The sequence below is a fragment of the Platalea leucorodia genome (assembly GCF_965183815.1).
Source record: "Platalea leucorodia genome assembly, chromosome: 13".
Classification (NCBI taxonomy): Eukaryota; Metazoa; Chordata; class Aves; order Pelecaniformes; family Threskiornithidae; genus Platalea; species Platalea leucorodia.
The window spans coordinates 2,149,749-2,174,039 of NC_138835.1; the positions used below are offsets into that span (position 1 = coordinate 2,149,749).

A 24,291-nucleotide genomic window follows, 5' to 3' on the forward strand; every position below is an offset into this window, starting at 1 on the left:
GTGAGCACCAGAGCTACCAGAACCACCACCAGTAACTGGATCAACTTATCAGAGCACGTCTATTGTCAACGTATTTAAATTAACTATAAAAAGGTCCACCAAAAAATACTGAAAGTTCTCTAAATAGAATAAAGCACTGAAAACAGCCGCACTAGACCACTTCACATAGGCAGTGGACAAACACCTTTCTCCCCCAAATGCCTCCCGATGCATAAAGACTTTTTAACTATTTATTGAATGAGACAAATTTGTTGAGCTACAACATTCCTCTTAGGGAATGGTTTTAACACATTTAAGGAGTCTTGCACACCATATGGCCACTGACGCTTTCTCATTAGACAGTCGTAATACAAGTGAGCTAGTAAAACACAGTTTAGCTTAAAACTGTATTCGGAATAATGCCCTGTCAAATGGAAAAGTTACACTGAATCGCATTCAAAAGTAAGGTAATTTGTCATTTGGCACAAATCTTAGAGGGTCTGTGGCACAATAAAGAACTGGATTAGATTTCTACATGACTTCTGCACTTTGTGCAAATGTGGAGGGGAAAGAGTCAATAAGGAGAAATAAAAATTGGCTGCAATAATGATTTGCATAAATGGAGATAGGATTAACAACCTACACACTTCTCTCTAAACAGAAAAAAAGTATTTGGAACAATAGCTGGGCATGAACTGACTATGAGCAAAGGACTTTCTTCTGTTGTGAAAAGGGGCAAATGATACTGGTGTAAAAATAGGAGTGACAAATACGATGTAATCTTGATGTTAACCTTGGAATGCTTGCATATACACTTAAGTTTATTGAAAATAACATATTTAGTGGAAAGAGAGAAATGATGTCAAGAAGCCACACAACTATTAACATAGCAAAACATTTTGAAAAAATATGCTCAAAAACCCCATGATGCCACTAAAACTTACTCATGATGCAAGCTCAAGAAGTGATCTGAAAAGATATTTTTAGACTAAATTGCATTTCAAGAAGAGATGCTATTTACATGTATGGAAGAAAATACAGAGAAAGATGGAAAAGGTGTAGTGAAGGAACTTCTCCTGTGCAAGAAAAGTTGTACTGGTCTACATTAATTTGTGAAAATACCAACCTTACCTGCTATAATTAGCATCACACTTTTTTCAGATGGGTCTAGACACATGAAAGACGTAATTGGTACCTAACCACTTGTGAATATTACCATTTTTTTCAGTTCCTGAAGCTTTTACATTTTTTTTCCCCAGATACATAACTGCACAGAAAAAAGCAGTGGTTTTAACTTCTTTCTACCCAATTCTATGGAAAACATGGTGCTATACGCTGACTTCTGATTGACTAAAAGCTTGGTAACGTGTCAAGATAATGATTAAGAATCAAGAAAACTATAAATAAATGCAAAACATATCTGAAAAGATAGATGGAAGAAGATATAACCGAGGGAGGGAAGAGAAGTGTAGGAGCATTTGCCCTCCTGAGTTTTATTCATCTAGAATAGCTGCACCAGGCTAACAACACACGTAATTTCAACAGTCCTAGGAAAAGCGTCTGCCACTGGAGTTATGCAGGCACAGCTCCTTCAGCAGTGCTGCCTAGCAGAAATGTAGTGTTGGCTCTCAGAGAAATTTTTCTGTTGACATAAGTTACAGAATTCTGGCAAAATGTAGTTAAGCTGGTTCAAACAAATAAACAAAGCCCTTTTGCGTTTTGAATTTTCTTTGACACTGAGAAATGGGATTTTTTTTCCTTTCCACACCTCCCCTTTTACACATGTAGGCAGCATTTAGGACCCGTTATCGTCTGACATGCCTAGGCTGAATTAAAACAATACAACGTGTCCGAGACCATTATTGTTACTTTACTTGTTTCAATTCAAGCGGATCTGCCTCCCACTCCGTTTAGGCCAAAATTTAGATTGATTTGACAGCACAAAGAATTGCCAGGTAAGGTATGCCACCTAAACATGTGACAAATATAACGTCTGCCTCCTCTCCTCCTTAAACAATTATGACAATAAAAATCCTAATCCAGGTACAACTATGTTGACAGAAGACTAGGCAGCCTTTTCAGTTTAGCTAATTATGCACAGAAGGTGGCAGAAGAACTCCTTTGGCTGGCGTACGCTTCATGTATCCCAAGAGAGCTGAGCCAATACAGCTGTCCTGGAAGAAACACTGCAGCATCAGTGTCAGCTAAACCAAAACCCACAACTTAACCAAAGTGATCAAACCTAAAACCAAAACAAGCTCTGAATTCTATTTTTTTCATTAAAGTAGAATGGAGCTTTTTCAGCATGGGAACTGTTTGCATTCAGAGTGATCAGCAAAACCAGCATCATACCAGATCTTTTCTCATCTTTCCATCACCACATGGCTCAGAACAGCATGTACAATATCAGTCTTTGCTTCTTTATTATAATTTGCAGTTCTCAACAGAGACTTTCCATACATTCCTAAAGGCAGCCATAAGTAAACTCACTGTGAAGTGCTGACCATGCCTTAATCCTTGTTTTCCCAATGCAGGGAGATCTGCAGAATTGTCGCTCTCTACAGCAAACAACATCCTGAAAGTACTTGCAAGAATCTCTGAGCCCCAGTGTCTCTCCAGCAAATAAAGCCCTCACCGTAACTCTCTGAAGAGCCTTAGGCTTTCATTTCCAGACTGTAGATATGCAGGCACAGCTCAAGCCAGGAGGCTAACAGGAGAGGACAGTTTTCTGCCCTTTGGCTTCCATTTCTTACTCCCAGGCACAAAGCTGCCACCAGTGGAGCCCACCAGTCTCCTTTCAGCTCCTCAGCCTCAGACTGCAGGGATTACAAAGAAGCTGCCTGTGATGCTGGACGTTGCGCCTCGGCTCTAAGTATGAAAAAAGATCAGGTGTAAAGTTCCTCTTCATTGGCCTGCCCCCATAATGTGATGCTTCTTACTTTTAAATGCTGTTTTTTCCTAAACTGATTCAGGGTCAGGAAAAGGGTTAAACTGTGATTAGCTACACCATAACTGAATTACAATTCAGACACAGCCAAATCCAAACTACACTTCAACAGAAAACATACAGATTCAATACCAATGAAACAAAATGATCACACAGACATATATGTTTGGTTAAGTGATTTCAAAACCTACTTAAACTAGTGTAATTTTCTTCTGTGGTTCAAGCCTGAGCATACTAGGGATCTTCAAATAAACTAGTGGTGACTCATAGACAACATACAAAAACTAACCTGAAATACACTTTTCTTTTCAGCTGGCAAGTTATTGAAATGCACAGAGATTTTCTTGAGGCAATGTAAGATGTAACTGGAAAAATCAAAGAATCATAGAATTGTTTAGGTTGGAAAAGACCTTTAAGATCATCAAGTCCAACCGTTGAATTAAATTAAGGACTAGGCAGGAAAACAGCAATGCACAGGCATTTTATTTCAGATTTACTTGTGCTAGTGGAATAGGCTAATGTTTTTAACTATCACTATGTCCTGGTTTTGGCTGAGATAGAGTTAATTTTCCTCCTAGTGGCTGGTATAGTGCTGTGCTTTGGATTTAGGATGAGAATAATGTTGATAACACACTGATGTTTTAGTTGTTGCTAAGTTGTGCTCACACCAGTCAAGGACTTTTCAGCTTCCCCTGCTCTGCCCGGTGCACAGGAAGCTGGGAGGGGGCACAGCCAGGACAGCTGGCCCAGCCTGGCCCCAGGGCTATTCCATACCATACCCAGACTGGCCCAAGGGCTATTCCATACCATATGACACCATTCCCAGTATAGAAACTGGGGCGAGTTGGCCGGGGGGCAGCAATCGCTGCTCAGGGAGGGGCTGGGCATCAGTCGGCGGGTGGTGAGCGGTTCCATCACTTGTTTTTCCCAGGTTTCGTTCTTTTTTTGTCTTGTCTTCCTTTTCACTATTATTATTGTTATTTTATTTTATTTAAATTATTAAACTGCTCTTATCTCAACCCACGAGTTTTCCTACTTTTACCCTTCCGATTCTCTCCCCCATCCCACCAGGATGGGGAGAGTGAGCAAGTGGCTGTGTGGTACTTAGCTGCCGGCTGGGATTAAACCACAACACACTATATCTTGCCAATTTACCAATCTGTGAGGGACCTAATAATATGAACAATCTTTTAATTCAGTTCAAGTAAAATAAGAATAGCAGCACTTACTTAAATTGTTTGAGTTATAGTTTTCAGTTCTATAGATTAAAAAATTAAGATTAAAAAATACTCAAGTTGCATTTTGTGTGAATTTCTTTCAACAGCAGTGCCCTGTTTAGCACGCGCTGCCTCTTCCTCCTCCTTGGCTCTTCCAGCTGTGTTAGCAGAGTTCGTGTAGCTGTGCTGTGAACCAGATCAAGAAATTTATCCCTGTTAAAATAACCTGTCAGGAGGAAAGTTAATTTTTAACCTGGATCACTTCCCCAGTGTAGTTTAACTTAATATTTATTACTTGAACGAAGTGAAACAAATCCAAGAGGAAAGAACAAAAAAGGCCAAATTTAAACTATGCAATAACCTGGTGACTAGGACAGTTACTTAGGAGGTAGATTCAAGTTTCTGTTCCAAAAAGGAACAGCGAGAATCTGTGTGATCTCTTCTATGTCAAATATTTTTAAAAAGGTGTTTAATGAGCAAGAATGTTCTCGCTTTGGAGAGTATCTCACCGTGCCAGTTCGTCACCAGTTAGCACATACCTCTGCAATCTCCCTGCTTCTCCTACAAAACTCCTATCGCACACTGAGTAAGTCGACCTGAACCAAACTTTTCAGATATGCATCAAGTTGGGCACCCACCTTTTCTAACTGAAAAGGGTGAGATCACTTGCAGTTACTCAGAAGGCTAATAAAAATTGAAATGTTCTGTGTACTAAGTGAAGGGCATTACAGTAAAATAATAAATGGACGTTTCATTGATAAACCAATTGTAATAACAAATTAATTTGCCAAGCAACGTTACTCCACTTATTTCGTGATTTTTGAGCGTGTGATTTTGCTTTCTTAGTGTTATTTCAAAATCGTATATCCAGCGCAAGTGAAAAAACAGACACCTGAAATAACGTTTAAAATTCTCATTAAAAGCTACCTGGTTTTACATCACTAGGTTATTATTAATTGCTCTGTAACGTTGCCAAGGTTGACATAAGCACCTATGAGCGCTCTTGCAAACCATCCATTTGGGGAACAACAAGCTAATTTGAACTTCACCTAAAGTTTACAATCTTTGTTTTGGTATGCCATCATGTGACTAAAGGATTAGTAACTACTGCTCCCAGGAGACAGACTGAAGCATACTTAAACCCTAAAGCAACTTAATTTCACGCTTTATGACTACTTTAGAAGTCCAATTTTATGTGATGGTGATGCAGTTTCTAAGCAGATAAACTATGATAGTGACAATACAACTTAGCTTAGAAAAAACTATAAAAACGAAGAAAAGTATGTTATTATTGTACATCAGGGATCTTATCTTGCTGCAGCATATGGAGCATAGACCACAACCATATTTTCTATGTTCTATACATTGCCAAACGCTGTACTGTAAGCATTCAATAGCAACGATCCCTGACAACTAACTGGGAAGACTCATTTTTCAATGGAAATGGCAATGGAAGCAGGTGCCAACTCAGAAAATGTGTAAAAGTAAAATATTGTTTTCCTTGCTTTTCCCATGATACCCAAATGTAATTCTTCCTGAAAACAAGTAACATCAACATGCCTTACTGTAAGAACACAGCATAAACTGCTCAGTATCAAAGACTTCTTGACAGCGACATCTTACATCTCCTTATGCCCTCCTTTCCATATGCCTTTTTTGTTTTAATTTAAAAACTTGCTTGAGCTAAATGCCATCAAAGTAATTCCAGACTAAAACCAAAACAAAATGGCATCTACAGATGTATTTCTAAGTATCTATTACACTTGCATTAGTTTCTCTACCAATAAGGCCTTAATGAGAGCTGAAGTCCACAGCAAGTTACACGGATCTAAGTTAAGGCTTCACAGCACCCTTCCACAGATACACTTTCTTCCCCTTTCCTTTCTCTAGCGCTGTTATTTGTTCACCCAGGAAGCAAGATGGTTTAGATAACTGATATGGCCAAAACCAACAAAAACCTCAACATTTCATGTCGTTCAAATTTAATTTCAGCTGAATCGGCATACCAACAAGTCCCAAAGTCGCCAGTGCCAGTACAAAGGAAAAGGCTGGAAACGTGGCTGACGCGAAGGCGCACGCGAGCATGGCAGGTCTGACTCAGAGCGGCACATAGTGCCTGACTGTCACGTCCTCAGTGCAACGGATAGCCAGCCAATTAAGAAAAGACTGAGCAAATTGGTCTTACTGTATGTCATGATTTTCAAATTCAACCTCACAAAAAGGTTAGGCAAACAAAACAAAAGCCTTCCCAAAAAGTGTGGAAATTGCAGGATAAAAGCTTTTTACTGTCAGCAAAGAATTACCCTTTTCTTGAGCTGGTGTGGGAGGGAAGAAAAGTTTTACATCTCAAAATAAAGCACAGACAATCACAAAATTCATCTTTATCTTAACCACATCAAGTTTACTGAACTTTCATGAAGCGTATTAGTTATTCAAATTCTGTAGCTAATTTTCTTATATTTTAAATACATGTTCTATGAAAAATGAGCTGTTACACAGTGGTAATAGCTACTGCTTGTAGCGCAAAACTTTTCTGTTCTGGAAATTTTCAGAAAGTGAGAAGAGGGAAACACAAACACGTTTGTTTAAACAGTGAAAAAAAAAAAAATCAAAAAAGCTTTTAATCAGCAGTCATTTTGGTTTTCCAGGAGCCAGAAACAGCAATGTACTTTTTCAGTGAAAGCATTATTTCCGTCTTCCAGGAACAGTATTAAATATCAGTAAACTGAGACTTAGTTACACCAATAAAAGTTTTCTGCGATGCAAGTATGTTCTTGATATCTCAATGCAAGTGGGTCAAATATGCAAAATTCTGAATAACGTTTCCAATTCGAAGCCTAGTCAGTTGTTCTATGTAAGTCAGACACTGGGCAGAAGTGTTACTTAGAGCCAACCCAAGGCTACTTCTGTTAACATTAATTCCCAATCCCATGCTATCCTTTTGATTATGACACAAATAGTTCTGCCAACATTTGGTGAACCAGATCAAGGAATTAAATTAGATGAAATGTAACAGACCAAAAGAACAAAACTTTCACAAAAGCAGTTTCATGAAGAATTCATTTGATGGCTGTAAGAAACAGATGGGCTTGCTTAAAAAAGAAGGCAAAGAGAGAAGGTACAAGGATACAAAGGCGACTGAAGACTGCTTCAGCTGCCATTACCCCACAGAAATGTGTAACTATGCCTTTGGAAGGAACAAGACCAAAACCAGAAAACTGACTTCCACCTAGACTGTCTCCTCTCTCTCGCTTCCTCCTCCTGAAAAGCTCTGAATGCATGTACTTTAAATGCTGTTGAGGGAAATCAATGAAGAATTCTGAGAGAAAAAGGAGCAACACTAACTCCATTGTCAGCATCATTACAGTCCGATTTGGTGGAACAGGCTTCAATTAATAATTTATACGGATTCCAGAACTGTGAAGTCTCCCAGTTATATTTATTATCCTGAATGGCTGCTAATAGATTTATGATTTTTCAAATCCATTACCTATGATACTATAGCAAGCTTAATTATCTTCAAAACACTTAATACAATCATGGATAAATCTGTTAGAACTTATACTCAACTCTGAAGCATTTTAATCGTATGCCACAATTTTGAAATATGATGCAGGTGCAATCAACCACTAAAGCCCCGTTTACATTCCAGAAACTTCAACTGATGCAATTATCCAAATCCAGTTGTTTAATGTAATAAATAACAGAGGTTAGCCATGGTTGTGTAAATCCTGATGAACCCCTACTACATTACAATGTTACACAAGTACAAAAAGACACTGTTGTTTGTTTCTTCATTGTAGGATTTTGGAAGAGGAAGAAAAAGAAACACTTCCCAACGACTTGCAATATAAGAGACGGAAGCTGTTTATAAACTAGGGCCTGGCTGCAGACTTGCTGCCCCAGGGCACTCCTGAAGCCCCCCTGCTGATTACTAAGTCACCAGGGCTCTGCACCAGAGATAAAAGCCTCGGGCTGTACTAGGATTCACTGGAGGATTCTCAAATTACGTTTCACACTGGAGTGAGAATCTCATCTCTGTGTGATTAAATACTTGGTATCACTGCGCAGAAAGTTGATACACAATGTACTATTATGAAACTGTTACAAAATATGTAATGTATTCTGGAAATTCCATTTTACTAGTGATTTTGCATTTATATTCAAAATATCTGAACCTTTTACTACTGAGAGAAGCCCCTAAGACCAAAGCCTTCAACGCAAACCTACACCAATGCAAAAACTGTAAAAGCCAGAATTCTCACCATTAAGCAGTAGTGTCTCAGTATATGATTTTATGGCAAGCTAAGAGCATCTAACGACTAGCTGTCACCAAGGGGGGGCAAGTCTGCTCCTAGCAATGACATCCGCCCAGCTCCCTAGTAATCTGGTTCAGGGAGATAAGCAGGCAGAAAACAACTTCTATACCCCAGTCCTTAACTGACTCAGAAGAGGACTGGCTCAGAGCCAGAATAGATGCAAAGGAAATATAAGGGATGTATTAGCAGTGATGGGAAGAGAGTTAAAGAGCTGCTTTTGACTAGTCACTGGACAGGCAATGGTTACAGTACAGCTAAAACATATGAAACCTCCATGGAAGTCCACCCGCCACCACAGCTACCTACTGTTGGCAGGTAAGTAAGATAAACTAGCAGAAAACTAACCCGAGAAGTAAAAAAAAATAAAATTCTTCCAGGTTAGTAGGATGAAAGAGCGCAGTGGAGAGCTCACTGCTGTCCAAAGAGAACAAGTGCAAGTGAAGACAGAACTGCACCAAACAATTAAGTTGGTTATGCTGCTCTGGAACCACAACCTGGAAACGTGCAGAAAATTCGCCAGAAAGCCTTGCAAGTCCCATCTTGAAACAGTTAATAAGCAAGGTTAAAAAGTAGGCCATAGAGCTGGAACAGAAACATGACAAGATGTTTCTGTCAGACATGTTAAAGTATCATACGCAGAGGACAAAATATTATAATAACCTAATCCACGGCCTTTCTCCTTGGCTGAACAGCAATCCTCTGCTGACTCCATTTTGTGTTTTTGGACTCCTTTTATTGTCTTTAAGCTGTCATTTCCCATTTCCAGTTCTCAGATGCCTTAAGCCTTCTTGTTCTGATCAAGAGCGTGGTGCATTTTAAAACCTCGTCTTTAGTAAAGCTGCACATGCACAGCTTATAAGCAGATCTAAATTACCACTGCTACAGTAACTCTTCTCCTCTTCCCTTCCCTACCTCACCAGAGGGCTGTCCCTACAACTTTTTGCAGACAGGCACTTGTGTGTAATAGTAGTAGGGTTAATCAGTTCATGATTCAGGCAAAAACTAATACTATAAAAAAATGATAAGCTTTCAGCTAGATCAGCTGCTTGATATAGCTTACTATGCAACAGCATAAGCATCAGTGCCAGCCTAAGGAGAAGGGTAGAAAAAAGCAGCTGAAGATAAGCACGCAGGGCTGCATAGCTCTGACCGCAGCTATGCACTCACTCTTACCTATCACATTATACAGCGTAAGTAAGAAGGGCCAGCTATGGCTTTAAGCCCTAGTTTCATTACAGCCTGACCCTACCTAAATGCTGGCTACCGACGCTCTGTACTTCCTGCACCCAGCTGGTGTATCCCTGCCCTCTCTCTCACACCAGTTCTGGCAGTCTACCAAGCCATTTCAGCACGCTAAGCCAGTAGAAAACTGTTCATGCTTTACAGTTCAGTTAGTTTTCTGCCAGCTTAGGTATGGAAGGAAGTGGATAAAACTGCTGCATCAAGCAGTTCGACCGGCTTAAGCTGCTTTGAAACCGCCACCTTACTTAAACCGATTCAAAGGCTATGTTAACACCCTTGTTACAGGTTAAACAATGCATGTTCCAGCTTAGCTTAAACTGAACTGGAATAGATTTATAGCAATTAAAATTAAACTGCTAATACCAAAACAAGAACGTTCATGAAGAGGTCTGCATCAGGCTAATTGGTTTTAAAGCAATTTAACTTATTTTCCTACAACTTTCTTTAGACATGGCCTCACATAGGCTGCACGAACTGCAGCAGAGCGAGTCAGGTTGCAAACTTGCAGCATATCAGCTTCTCCAGGACAAGCGTGAAGGTATACAATACCACCGACTGATCTGCACAGGCTTCTCCACGATCAAAAACCCAAACAAACCAAGAGCAGCTGTACGCGTCCTTTAAGGGTTTGTCTATATAGGGTCAATTTCCTCATCCGCATCCTTTCTAAAACACACAGAGCAAAATTCTGAACAAGATTAATGTTACAAGAGGAAACATTGTTACCACTGTCCCACCACCTCAGAACCTTGCTGCACTTTTTCTACCTTACAAAGGGTAAAACAACAGGTTTAAAATTCTGGTTTGACTTTTCTGCTGCAGAAACACTGCGCCGAACTAACAGAGAAACTTGTCTCAATCCAAATAACAGAAGTCCAGAAAGATTAATTTTAGCAGGCCTACAACACGGCCAGCTCTTGTACTAAGCAGATGACATTTATGATCCTTTTACTTTCTATGCAAAACTACATATTCAACTAGCATAAAGTTCTACCACTAATTCATAGATTAGGTTGGGAATACAACAAAGCAAGACGGTTTATAGGCAAGTCTCAAGATTTCCTTACAACCCACATCACTTCTTCACCGAAAAAAATATATCGCTGTAAGGGCTTGGGGTGGGTGGTTGCTATTCTTGCCCTTGGAATGGTGCTGGCATGGGTTTCATCAACATACGCGTCAAATTTAACAAACCAATCAAAGCAAATGAGTAGTTAAATAGATATCAATTCCATTATTCTTATTCAATTAACCTCTGTTAAGTTTTATCTTTACTATGGTGATGTACGAAGGCTGTTCAGATCACTCTCACTGGTGTTTAAAACACAAAGTCCTACTGTGCACAGACCAGTGACTTCCACACAACGACAGCTTGGGCCAGCCTAAACTAGCACTGTGGTGATCTGGGTCTTGGTCTTCCAAACCACTCTCCTTTCGATCGCTACCAGAGCTTGCCTATGAGCTGGTTCGGGGACTTGTATCAACAGTAAACGCACTCAGTATAAAAACATGGGTCTTTCTGCCAGGTTAGCTCCCTTTCAATTGACCGATTTGAACTGATCAGAGCCCACAGAGCAAGGGGAGCTGCAGGATCACGTGGCTGAGAAGGCTGGAAGATGAAAGACTGACCCTTTCAATAACCATGAGGTATTAAATCAGCTCACTGTCCTGGGAAACTTCATCTTAACCCCACAAAAAAAAAGTAAGAAGTTTCCTGTGGGTTTAATTCATTGAAACAGTACACCCTGCGGTCAGACCAGCACTAGAACTCATGTAAGGGAATTGCAGCTTTTTGTATGGACCATACACCTGTTTCTGGGCTGAGGAAAGCAACAGCACTGAAGTGCAGACATTGACATAAACAGGTATCAGACCCATAAATGACTTTTAGACACTGATTATGTCAGTGACACCAGTAATAGTTTAGCTCACTTGATGCATGTGAGATTCTTATTAGTACTAATACGTGGGCCAAAGTCTTTCCAAGGAGAAAGGAAGGCGAGATTTCATGGGCAGCTAAATGCACCTAATAACCCCCTTTGTCTCCTACATTCAGTTCTCGTACTCACAAAACTCTTTCACAAACAAACTGATCACTAAAACAGCAGAAAAATGTTTCAGTTTTTAAGTTGGTTAGAAAGTTCAAGTGGCTGGGATCTGACAAGCACCACAAAGGAAGTAAGTGGGGAGCTGGAGTACAAAGCTGGGAGCTTACCCCTTTCAGCAGCAATCATTAAAGCAACAAAAAATAGTTTAGTTTCTACTGGCTTAGGCAACTGAAATACAGAGATAAGTAAACATCGAAAGCAGTCCAGTGATGGAGACTGGCATGCAAGACCAGAAGCAGAGAAGGGAGAAAAGGACAGGGAGAAGGAGCAAAAGGAGCAAACGAAACTCTTCTGAGCTGTCGCATCACAGGTACTACCTCATCTAACCATACCATGATAACTGAAACAAGAAACTTACTGTCCGTTAGAACAAATAAGACCTAGATGCAATTTTATAACTGTGTTATCTACCCAAGCTACCTCATCAAAAACCAAAGGAATGCAGATGATCTCTGCCATGCTTTCAAACCAATTACATCTGCACATTCAGAGCTGACTAGACTTATGACCCCTGTAGTAGAAATGTGAGGAGTAAGTGGGTATGTGCCAGAATTTAAAACGGATGGTAGTAACCATTGCTGCCATTTTACAGAAATGGCTTTCAAGTAAACTGAACTGCAAAGTCAGCTGCAAGCACAAAAGGAGATGGCCAGGCAGCTGGCGGTCGATTACAATGAACTGGAGTAAACAACTGTGTGCAAGTATTCTGAGTGAAGGGCATTTCTGTCCGCCCACTCCAAACGACAGTGGGAACATTTACACTGACATAGCTGGTTACATATTTGGCTTTCTTTATACCAAGAGATAACATCATTTGCCTGTAATAACTCATTCTTAGGGAAAACTTCAGAAACCAGAAGGACAGAAATTCTCAGTCACCTGCAATTCCACCACCGAGTTTAATTCATGTCAGGGATGGATATGTAAATGCCCATGAAATACATACTGCTCAGGGGACCAATTTTTGTGGAAACAGAAGTGTCACTGTTCTTCCTTATTCTTAGGAAAATGAGGATTCGTTACTGTAGGAAATACTACCTTATATACTACTACTATAATACTTATAATACTTATATATATATATAATATATAATACTTAATACTACTACTATATTCTACATTGCAAATCGAAAAGTACTTTAAAGGAAGCCATGGTAAGTGAGATGATACAAGTGGCTGATGTTTTTTCATCATTTAACCTTAGTTATTCATAAACCAGAAATAACAATGGAGTGTGTGCGTGGGGAGGTTTGACATATAATGAAAACCAAGCAAAAATTAAAACACTTTCTAACATACAATAGTCATTGTAAAAAATACAATGAGTCTTGAGTCTTCACTCGAGAGCAGCTTCATGGTAGATTACACAGTTTCATTATCCTGGTTTACAAATATTTGTATGTTGTAGACCACAGATGAAATATTCCTTCTTACTCACCTTTGGATCGAGTGGAGATATCCATCCCCTCCACCACCTCCTGCTCTGCCTTTATTTCCTCTTCAGCCAAGCTGCAGGATTCAAAAAGGTGAATTAGAATAGTTATAGATTATATTATTCCCATGCCTAACTTAATGTACAGAAGTTCAACATAACACTGTCAAATACAACTATATCAAAATTTCTGATGAAATGAAAGGTCTGCTGTTTGCCAGAGTATACACTGACCAAAACATGGAGAAAAACAACCCAGGTACACATGTATGCTGCATGTTACCAATTACAAAGGTTACATGGCGACATTTTCATACTAATAACAGTCTTGTAACATGTACTGAAGATTATGTCTCTGTATGTATAAATTGGGCATGACAGACAAACAGGAATTCTCTTCCTTGTAGCTCCTAATCTAAGGCCTCTATAAACTGTGTGGACAGATGCCTACTAACATTTAAACACTCACCAGCATCAGTGAACAGATTAGCTGAAGTAACAGATTTAGCAACACAGAACAGCTTGCAAAATTAGAAGGTGACATGCAATTTTTAAAACTATTAAATAAATAATTTCAAGGATTTTGAAACTAGACTATATAACAGAAAACTGAATATTTATAATTTATAGGCAATACAATTGCACCAATTATTAACTATAATAAAGAGTAAACAGAACAGAGTTGTTACTATCATTCAACCATTCAATCTTACATAGACAGTTTTAGTTCACTCCAGGCAGGATTAAATGATTAAGTAGATGGCAAACTATATCTGACTCGCTGATATTCTACTTTCTTATGGTGATGCCATTCAAGAAAATAACTCGATGAATTTGGCCAGTTAAGTCAGTTTGGGGAAGGAAGGTGGAAGGGGAAGGAAAAAAGAGCTAGAATGAATATTGAGTTACACACCATTTTTTGAGATCTGACTATCGTAGATGAAAGATAAAAGAAAATATATGATGTTGAAGCAAGCCCAAATTCAAAATGATAGACAAATGAGGTTATGGTGCCTGAAGCAGGTATCAGGGTTGTCCATTAACATCACCAGAGCACAACAGCCAAGTAGGATGTAGATCTTCTCCTCTGTAGTGACAACTTACTGCCTAGTCTGTTCATGTAAGTTGTTGCTGATACCAGTTTACATTGATATGGCAGACCGTGCACTTCTGCTGATTCCACTCAGCCATCCCAGCGCTAGGGACAGCTACTTCTACCACAGAGGCCAAGCGGACAGCTAGAGACCTTTGCTTTAGCCACTGTGGTTAAATCTGCCGGAGAGAGCTAATCAGAGCTCGGAAAGAACACTGAGGACTTAGTTACATTTACATTAGACAAACTCTTCAGCCTGACAAACAGTTTACATTAGCAGTTGTTTTGTTACTGGTATAAGTTAAAACATTTTCCTAAACAAAGTAAAAGTTACCAGCAGAAGGACTTTTTAGTCCGGTATTTTAACCAACTATCAGCTACCAGGGGGTTGGGTTGCAATTCCTTTCACACTTCTAAACAGGACAGTTATGTCAGCAAAAATTTTAAATACAAATTAACCAGTCTCAATGTACAGAAGACCCAAAGCTGAGAAGATCCGTGAACTCCAGAAACCATTATTCTTTACTTGACATTTGTATATAGCAATAATTTACAAATTAAGCTCTTTAAAGTCATAAAACACTGAAGAGAAGTTCTATTCCACCAGCATCCAAATCTCCCAGCTCATGGACTACGCTGTTAATTTCAGTAGCAAGGAAAGGCACCCACGTGAACAGAACTATGGTAAATGTGTAGCACAGTTGACCATAGCACAATGCTTCTCGGATTTATTTTGCATGGGCAGATTAACATAGTTGACCGTACTACAATGCTCACGGATTTACTATGCATGGGCAGATCAATTACGCTGCACATTTGTTACAGCCTTTCCCAGCCGACCTCCAGCGAAGAGGAGCTGGCAGTGTGCTGCAGACACCAAAACACTGCGTGCACCACTTGCCTCTGCCCGTTCTCTTTCCTAAGCAATGGGAAGGGATGGGCTCCCGGCATGGGTTCATTGTTCTCTTCCCATGTTGCATTGTTTTTTTCTTCCCCTCCCCCCTCATAAAATCCTATTTCAATATCACCAAACTGTAACAAAACCCATATTTTTAAGATATCGTGTATACATGATTAATAACACACACAGGTAAATATGTAATAATACACACTAATTCTGTCAAGAGTGAAGTAATTTGGCAGTACACATTACCTGGTTTTAAAATACAGATCCAGTTTCAGCCACAGACTAGGACATACAAGTCTTTGAGAGACTCAGGTTGAAGTCTTAAGATCATTTTACACAGGTTGCTACTAAAAGGAATGGTTTCCCCAATCCCTAACCTCATGTTCCAGAAATCACGTTCATTTTAACCGAATCAGGTCTGTGATCTAGCTCACTGTGCAGCTGGATGTGCAGAGAAGAGGAAATGGGAGTGTACCGCATGTGGGGAAGGGGGGAAAAGAGTAATAGCCTTTTAGCAGCCGCTCGCATTTAAGTTCCATTAAAGCAATCATAACATTCCAGACCCATCCAAACCTATCGGGTGCCATTTTGTTCAAATCACAACCTCCGGGGAACATGATACAACAAGAAAGATACAGTAGTTGCTACAAGTCAGTATTAAAAGACACAGAGTCGAGAAAAGGGTGACAGATCAATCCAGCAACACAGCAGCAGGAACCGCTCCCACGTCCCTGGCCACAGCAGCAGGGAAGCGACAGAGCGGCCCAGGATGCTCCGCACCTGTGGGCCCGGGCCCAGCACAGCTCAGGACCCCTACGCGTTAGTTACAGCACAGGAGGTTTCTTCCGCTCTAAATCTGTCTCTCCCCACCTAATGAGTGTAATTTAGGAAATTCAGCCAGCTTCCTCCACCACCTTTTTGAGCGTTCTTTCAATAGATCTATAGAGACAAGAAAAATATTCCTCATAAGCGGTTCCCAGACGAACAAAGTATCTTGACTTGACGCATCTCCGACACACCACATAAAAGATGCCTGAAGACAGCTTTCCCAAAGATTCAAAGTGTAAACGAACAGTCAAAAATGCATTGGCCACTTGACGCAAAGGTTCTTCATTTTTCTTCGCAACGGAGGTGCATATATCCTATACGCTCATATGTTCACTCTGCGTCACCCACAACTAAAACAAAATTCGGCAATTATCTACTATACTATGAAAACTGAGCCGTAGAGGAACAGATTGCATCCCCATATTCTCTACTATAATTAATCTCGCTCAATCTTTTAAGGGCACAAACATTTAAGTATGTAAGAAAATCACTGAGATAGTTCCGAAAAAAAAATCAAAATGTTGGGGGGGCGGGGGGGAAACAGTTAAATAAGCACATTAGACACAGCTATAAAAGATACTTAAAATTCACAGCTCTTCAGAAGCATCTCCCATTGTTTTATTTGCTGTAATGTATTATGACTTGCACAACATGACATTGTTTGAATGGTGGAAGTGATGATTGTAGTGGTAATCTTTAAGACTCAAGTTTGTAAATACATGCTAGCAATTCACAGCAAGTTTGCAGTAACTTTCGAAAGCTGACAGATCTTTTCACCTTTGCACCTTCCATCAATACAAGCAATATTCCGAAAATGCTTTATAAAGCACAAACTTCCAAACGCAGAAATTTCATTAGCAAAAGATTTCAAATTAAATAATTCAAGAAAAACAGGTCCTTAATGACAGGTACCACAACAAAATAAAAAGAAAATTAAAACCAGCAGCAAAATAATTATAAACAAGCATCTAGTTCTCTGGAAACAATAACTGTGTGATCAAGTAGACTATTCTAGAGAGTTTTATTTCGAGAATTCATTTTTGCAGGGCTTAGAGCTGTTATTTCAGATAGCATGCATTACTATCATGCATGTGTACTATGAATGCGATGCTCTGAGGTTGCAGATCAGAAATGATACTGGTATATACTCTATTAAGTACCTAGATGAACACAATAAATACCTTATGTCATTCTGAAAGCTACTCTTATTTCGTTGTTAAGATGAATGAACAGAGGAACATATTTTAAGAACACAACTGAAATTTAAGCTTTGCCAGTTTCACTGTCAATTGACTACAACACCAATTAATCATTTAAAACTTCCCTACTTGTATTGACAAAACTTACAGGGAAAAAAAAAAAAAAAAAAAGAAGAAGAAGAAATTGTCTTCTAAAATGTTAAACTAATTTGTTTCATACAAATTATTTTAACATGTCTGAATGAGGGGAGAAGGGGTGGAGGTTATTCCTTTGGGGACAGTCGAGGACAGAAAGAAAAAAAATAAGGATTGCAAACATACAAGATTTATTGATACCTCGGTAAAAATGCAAAAAGAACTTAGCTGCTGAATTTTTAAATATGTTCTCTACTAAACTGAAGAGAGGGGGGGTTTTTTTAATATGAAATTCAGTTTTTCAAATTTCAGACCAGTAAATAAAATACTGACTTTTCTGTTTAGGAAAATCATTCCTGAACCAGTAGTAGTACTTACCTTGAAAAATGTATATATACGAAAATATTTAAAGCTGCTCTAACCTATATTAACTACAAAGAGCAATTTAAAGTTGCAGATGAACTACTGCACCTTGACATTTAACCAAGAAAAACTGACAGACATGGAAAACCACTCGAAACAGCTAATGCCCACATACACAATCTAGATCTACATCAGGGAATAAACACATTAATTTAAAATCAAGAACTATATATTTATGGAATTCATTTTTCCTTTTAATGAATAGAAAACAAAACAAAAAACTGATTTAAGACTATAAGCACTAAAACTGAATTTCATCCTTAAGATAATTCCTGCCTCTCCTATATCACATTTGTGAGTAGCAATTCTAAATAATGATTTTAAAAAACTGCATTCAATAAAAAATTGAAAAAAATATTTGCATGCCATTGCTGAATAAATAGCAGCTTTGTATAAGCACTCACCTATAACAGTCTCTTACTCATCGGTAGCTATGCTATTTATGCAGGATTCTTAAAATGGCGTCTGACAGCACTGCACTGCCTCATTCCTGTACTGTAGCTAAAATGGTAGCAGTTTATTCAATAACAGTATCTCTTGTTTAAACAGCAGTCCTATATTCAAAGCAAGCATCTAAATATCAGAAATGGTAAAGTATGACAAAAGGACACCTGACATCCAAATGTTTAACTAAAAAGGCACAAGATAGGGAGTTTTGTGAAGTCACAGGTTACTAAGGAAATCACTCAATTTTAGATTCACTCTCCAGTTTGAGCGCCTCATATTTTATGTTTCCTTTTGCAGAATTCCCTGCAAAATGCTCAGTTTGTATTAAGCAATTAACATACACAAAATGCTTGTTCAGATATCTATATACAGCAATGTTTAAGCTAGTTATCTCTGATAACAAGCAAAGTAAACATATGTATATCTAATTTAAGGAACATTCAGGTTCTTTTTAAAACCTTATTCTTATTCAGTGTGCATTCAAAATAGCTCCACAAAAGAGAAAATTAGGGGAGGGAGGGAGATCCTTGGTGTCATACCGTCTTCTTTAAGACTATAAACTATAGAGCTGAGGCCCAAGCAAGGCAACCAGAATAGCTGTAGATTTCAGATGTTAAAAACATAATTTGAGAACAATCATCTTTGAAAGTAAAGGTTTATACTGGCTTAACATCCTGCTACAGCATGGTTTGAATCACAGTATGAAACACAGATACTAGGACAGTTGGCAATAAAGGGTTAACATAAGAATGACAGACAACTTCTATCAAATAAATAAAACTCAGTTCCTATGTAGCTATTTCTAAATTAGACTTTAACCAATGAATACAAGACATGTTTATTAATACATGTATTTAAAATACTTTCTAAATACAATTTAAAGGGCCAAGCTTGATGGCCTACGATGACGGTTTTCAGTAGCTGGTTTGCAGACCCCTCAAAGCCAAGGTACTACTACTGAGGGGTCTGCAGACAATAACTAAGCAAATGCAACCTAGTCTAACAGGCTTAAATTCACTCTAATGGGATTCGTGTGCCCATGGGAAAAATATTAGGGATCCACAAACAACAAAACCTGAAAATTGCTGTCTATTACATTCTACGTGGGCAAAGGTTATGTTCAACTTCAAGATATTTAGGACATTCAAATTAATACCCTGAATTCCAGACAGAGAAGAGGAGAGCTTTTACTGAGATTTATCACCCTTTAACCAATTATGCTGGAGTGGCACCATTACTATGGAAAACTGATCATGACCTATCACTTTTCAGCTACTGGATCCACATGGCCAATACACTGGAAAACAAAGCAAAAAGGGGGGGGGGGGGGGGGAAACCAAACAAAAACCCAAGCAAAAGTGATATCACAAAATGGAAGACATCTCAGGAAGACGAGCTAATCAAAGTCTGTGGACACTGATATAAAGGGCTAAATTTGTAATGTAATCCACCTATTTATGATTTTTGAGCATGAAGGTCCTTTTATTACATGCTTCCTTAGTAGCAATGTAGGTTTCCCCCTACGTTTTAATACTCCTGCCTGATGTGAGGGGGGGGAATGTCACATTTGGAGTGGTTTATACTCTGCATTTTTTTCATTCTCAGTATGTTAAGTAGTGTCATTTGTTTAAAGAAATCACTCAGTTTTTTGCTAGCACTATTTAGCTTCCAACTAAAACAGTTTGCCTGCAAAGAATGAGAGGGGCATGTAGCTTTTAAAAAGCTACTGTTTTCACCATAATTTATAATCCTGATCACTCCTTTGTTTTTCCCCCACTGCATTCTTTGTCCAGCTAATTACAAAAGTAACTGGATGTTGGCACTAAATAATAATGGCTAATCATATTCATCCTGGGCAATTCATATTACTCTTTAGTAGCCAGAAAACTTAAAGTGCAATTATATGATTAACTGCTAGTTACATTAGAATAATGGCCATTTGCTACAAGCTGAATAAACCTCAGCTACATTGCTTCATACATGTCCTGTCTAACTGCGATATTAACAAGATCCAGTCCTGTAAAATCTTGGGTAGAAAGAATACGTGCTTTTTCCCTGCGTCTATCACTTAAACAAAACCCCACATTCCATCTGTCCTGAACAGCAGAAAAAACGGCACAGAGTGCTTCTTATTATGCAATCTATGAAAGTGAGTGATAACATCATACCTTGACAAAGCACCAAAAATATATGAAATTCTTCAGCTTGGCTGAATTTGCTTTACTTAGATGGAACAAAGATGGTAGAAATTTCCAGAAGGCCTTTCTCAGTCTTGCCACTGCAATTGTCAATCTTTAACCTACCCTCTGCTTCTATTGGCTCAAGTGCTCCATGGCGCAGCGCGATTGGGCTGATCTGTAAAACAACACTGCTGTCTCTACCTTGCCTCAGACATCTTGCTGCAATGCAGACATTTATTTTTTGTGAACTATAAAAGAATTATATTTGAGTGATTAAAAATAGTGAACTTTAACAGACTCACGATGCTATGTTTCATTACATGCACAAGGGCAGCTTATACAAATATGCTTCACTGTCAGCAGTGTGTCTGGAGGTGCAGATTTGAAACAGATCCTAGTTTAACAAAACCTGTGGGAGCCATTTTAATACAAGCTTTCTGATTGCAGATCACTTACTCCTGCTTCCTCATATTAAACAAATATTATGTTGTGCACTATTTAAGACTGAAAGTAAACTGCTAATGTGTATAAACTACTGCTAGGAAAATTATGTCCAAATGCAATTTCTGTTTTTAGCAACCGAAGAACAAAAACCAGAATAACTTCTTAGCTGTGTTAGCACTTTTATGTATGCTGAAAAATGCATTAAAATTGCATACAAAAACGCTATCACATGAAAGTCAGTGGTACAACCCAGCAGTGTTTCAGGTTGCAAACTGAACTAGACATTCTTATAATCTAATCCTTGAAGTGCGCGGGGGGGGGGGGTGGGGGGGTGGGGGGCTGTTAAGCAAAGTGAGATATTCAAAGTAAGATCCTCATACCGGCAAACAAGTAACCAGAGGTAAATTGCTACGTTACAGAATGTTGTCAAATACATGGCAACCTTCTACAAAAGTTAGCATGTAACTGTATCTCGGTGCAGTCATTTGCAAAGCTAGCTTAGCTCTAAGTTCTTTCCTAAAATCATGAATGTGTGTGGACTGTTAAAACAAGTGCAAAAAATACATTAAAAGCACAAAAGAGCATCCTTCCCCTGCTTTTGTAACAATACTGGTGATCACTGAAAAACAGCTTGTTAAAACAAGCATGCAAGCGCCACAATCAAAGTCTTAATAAAGGGCATAAAATGTTCTAAATTAGTTATAAATCACGCAAGTTTGCCTGAGATTATACTTTGTATAGTATCAGAAACATATGCTCATTAAGCGTTATTTACTTTACTTCATAAGGTCACTCCATTGCTGAGTACTAGCACTTTCATCACACCTCAAAAGCCTAAGGAACAACAAAAATGCGCTTTACCCCACAAACATGGTAATTAATGATCTATGAACAAACAGCAGGTAGAATATTTTTCACTGGCCTGAGGTAAACAGGAAGTATAAGCTTCAAACTTTAGAGGCAAATTATCAAAAAACCAGTGCATTCACATTGGAACAGTTTACAAGTCCCTTAAAATGGACGCTAAGCAAATCTGATTTTTTATATGACTAACCACTAACATTACTTCATCTACTGGACTAACTGACCCAGTAAAAGCAAAATGTTTGGAAAACTATTAAAAATGTTCAGAGAGTAGCATGCTGCTTACTTACCAACTGTTCAAGCACCCATCTCATTTTTCCAGTTAAGAAGATACAACAGGCTGGCAGATTTGGGAATTGATCAAAAAGGAATTTCTTGAAATAATTACGTAGCATTAAACCAAAAGTTAAAAAAAAAAAGGGGGGGGGAAAAAAACCAAGAACGAACAACATGTACTACTGTCATGAACCACACATGATTTTATATCCTCTGGACTCCACAACACAGAACTGTGGCTGATACAGGGTAAAACAAAAAGGCACAGATAAAAGGTACATTAGTTTATTTGAACTATGTAAAACAAGAAAGCTAACAGTTCAAAAACATTTTCCATATAGAATCAGATCTGTAAACAGATGTACTGCTGCATTTTATTGAGCAGCAACCCCTTTCCAAAATCTGCAGCATAAAAACTCCCTTTTAAAGGAACAAAATATTAACCATACATTGTCCCTCAGAAAGAGAAACACGTTGTATTAATTACTCCTGCAAGAGAAAAGGTTCAATAATCATTTTAAGTTAAGATAAGCTGCATAAAAAACATGATGCAACAGCACACCACCACCTAGGCCCAATATCTACAATCTGCCATTAGCACTTTTTGCTGATGTCTAGGTTTTTAAAAATCCCATATTTTCTCAGAGATAACTTATCTTAGCTGTTCCATTCACTGTTTAGAAAGGTAAACTTGCCTGTTCTTCTGTCTGCCATTATCCCTGCTTGACTCCCTGTAGGGCAGTTAAATGCATCTGCTCCCTAGCTTCCATTTTCTCTTCAGCAGGCATGTGACACAACAGACAATAGTGCTGGCAAACTGCTCAGAGAGAGAAAGCTTCTTTGGAATACCAGGATCTTGATAAACTCTAAAAACACCATCCTCCTGTGAAGAAGTAGGTATGCCAAGGTTTTGCCAGTCTGCAAAATAAAGCTGTGGCTAATGGCTACTAACCATGTGACCCAAGAAAGCAAATTTAAACAGTTCCAACTTAATAAAGTGCTGTGGTGTGAGTTTTGCACAACAAATCACAGAGAATCACACTCTCAACCCACAACTCATAGGTCTTAGAGAAAAAAAAATGTAAAAAGTAAGGCTTACCTCTGTGGATGCATTGTTAACACAGTGTTATGTCAATACTTATAAAACATGGAGGACAGGCTCTCAGTACTCAGGCAGAAAGGGCTTGGCACTTCAGCTTGATGATCTGTCTTCCTAATGAAAGCTAATCCCGGATTGGCTACTTTGGTAAATCTGAATGTAAAGCTTCAGGGGATTGGCTGAAACACTTCCTGAGCGATTATCTTTGTGCGGCTCTGGCAAGCAGGAGCCATCCTGTGCAGAGAGAAGAGAGGCTAAGCTAGGCCCGGGTCAGCACCAGAAACCGGGACAGAAACCCCAAACGTCCGCTCCCCGTATAAAACACACAGATTTTCAAGCAGAGGGAAGTGGTCGCAAACTGCCTGCCCGAGCAGATGTGTCTCCACATGCCATTACTGAAGGCGTTTGGGTATTTTAAACCTGAAGGAGGAGGAGTTCACCCAGGTCACAAAAGCTATTCTTCATAAACAAAAAGCTAAGTTCGCTTTGCTGGTGTTCTGCCGCGTGTTGCACGGGGAAAGCGAGGCCACGGAAGGAGAGCAAAACATACCGAAAGTGAACACGCGCAGGAGGGACTGAAATTAATAACTGGAAATTCTGAGAGAATTCTGCTATTGCAGAATTTAAATATATTAACACCTACCATAGCAACCATATACCGACAGCGTGATTTCTGTAGACGCTACGGCAAGCCGAGCCTTAAATAGGAAAAAGCTTCACGTCTCGTTCCCACAAGAAGCACCGCACGTCGCTGCACCGGGCTGCCTGCGGCGGGGGGCTGCCGCCCTCAGCGCGCAAAGCCGCCGCAGAGCACGGCCGCGGGCGCCGCGCGCCCGCTCCCGCGCCCGCCGCGCGCCCGCGGCCCCAGCGCCCCGCGCCGCCGCTTCCCGCCCGTTAACCCTCTCGGCCGCGGCGCAGGCCCCGGCAGGGCAGGGTTTCCCTACGTGGCAGGTCAGCCGTCTGCTTTCGCACAAATATTCACGCAGCTTTTCGGGTTTTTGTGCTTTGCCTCTTAGTGAGATTCTGCAAACGGAACAAAACGAGAAAACGGCAACCAGTTTGATCCTGGGCCAGCTCCCGAGCACTGGCTTCAGAAATGGGATTCACTTCTCTTCCCTAATGCAGGGAAAGTGGGAGGATGTATCGCTACGC

At 39.4% G+C, this 24,291-nt stretch overlaps 1 protein-coding gene across 11 annotated transcripts in view; it reads right to left on the minus strand.

Annotated features, from left to right (window-relative positions):
* ZMYND8 (zinc finger MYND-type containing 8) overlaps window positions 1-23,937 on the minus strand; it is a 62,094-nt gene extending 38,157 nt beyond the window's left edge. For 3 of the 11 annotated variants that reach the window (XM_082325867.1, XM_082325860.1, XM_082325868.1), the window contains exons 1-3: window positions 23,783-23,931; window positions 23,140-23,373; window positions 13,251-13,321 (exon numbers count right to left, since the gene is read on the minus strand). In XM_082325867.1, the coding sequence (XP_082181993.1) occupies window positions 13,251-13,321; window positions 23,140-23,153 (85 nt within the window). In that variant the 5' untranslated portion in view covers window positions 23,154-23,373; window positions 23,783-23,931. Of the gene's footprint in view, window positions 1-13,250; window positions 13,322-20,444; window positions 20,481-22,735; window positions 22,959-23,139; window positions 23,374-23,782 lie in introns of those variants that run through there. The other 8 variants (XM_082325862.1, XM_082325861.1, XM_082325865.1 and 5 more) reach the window with 7 other exon arrangements.
* Between the last annotated feature and the right edge of the window lie 354 nt (window positions 23,938-24,291).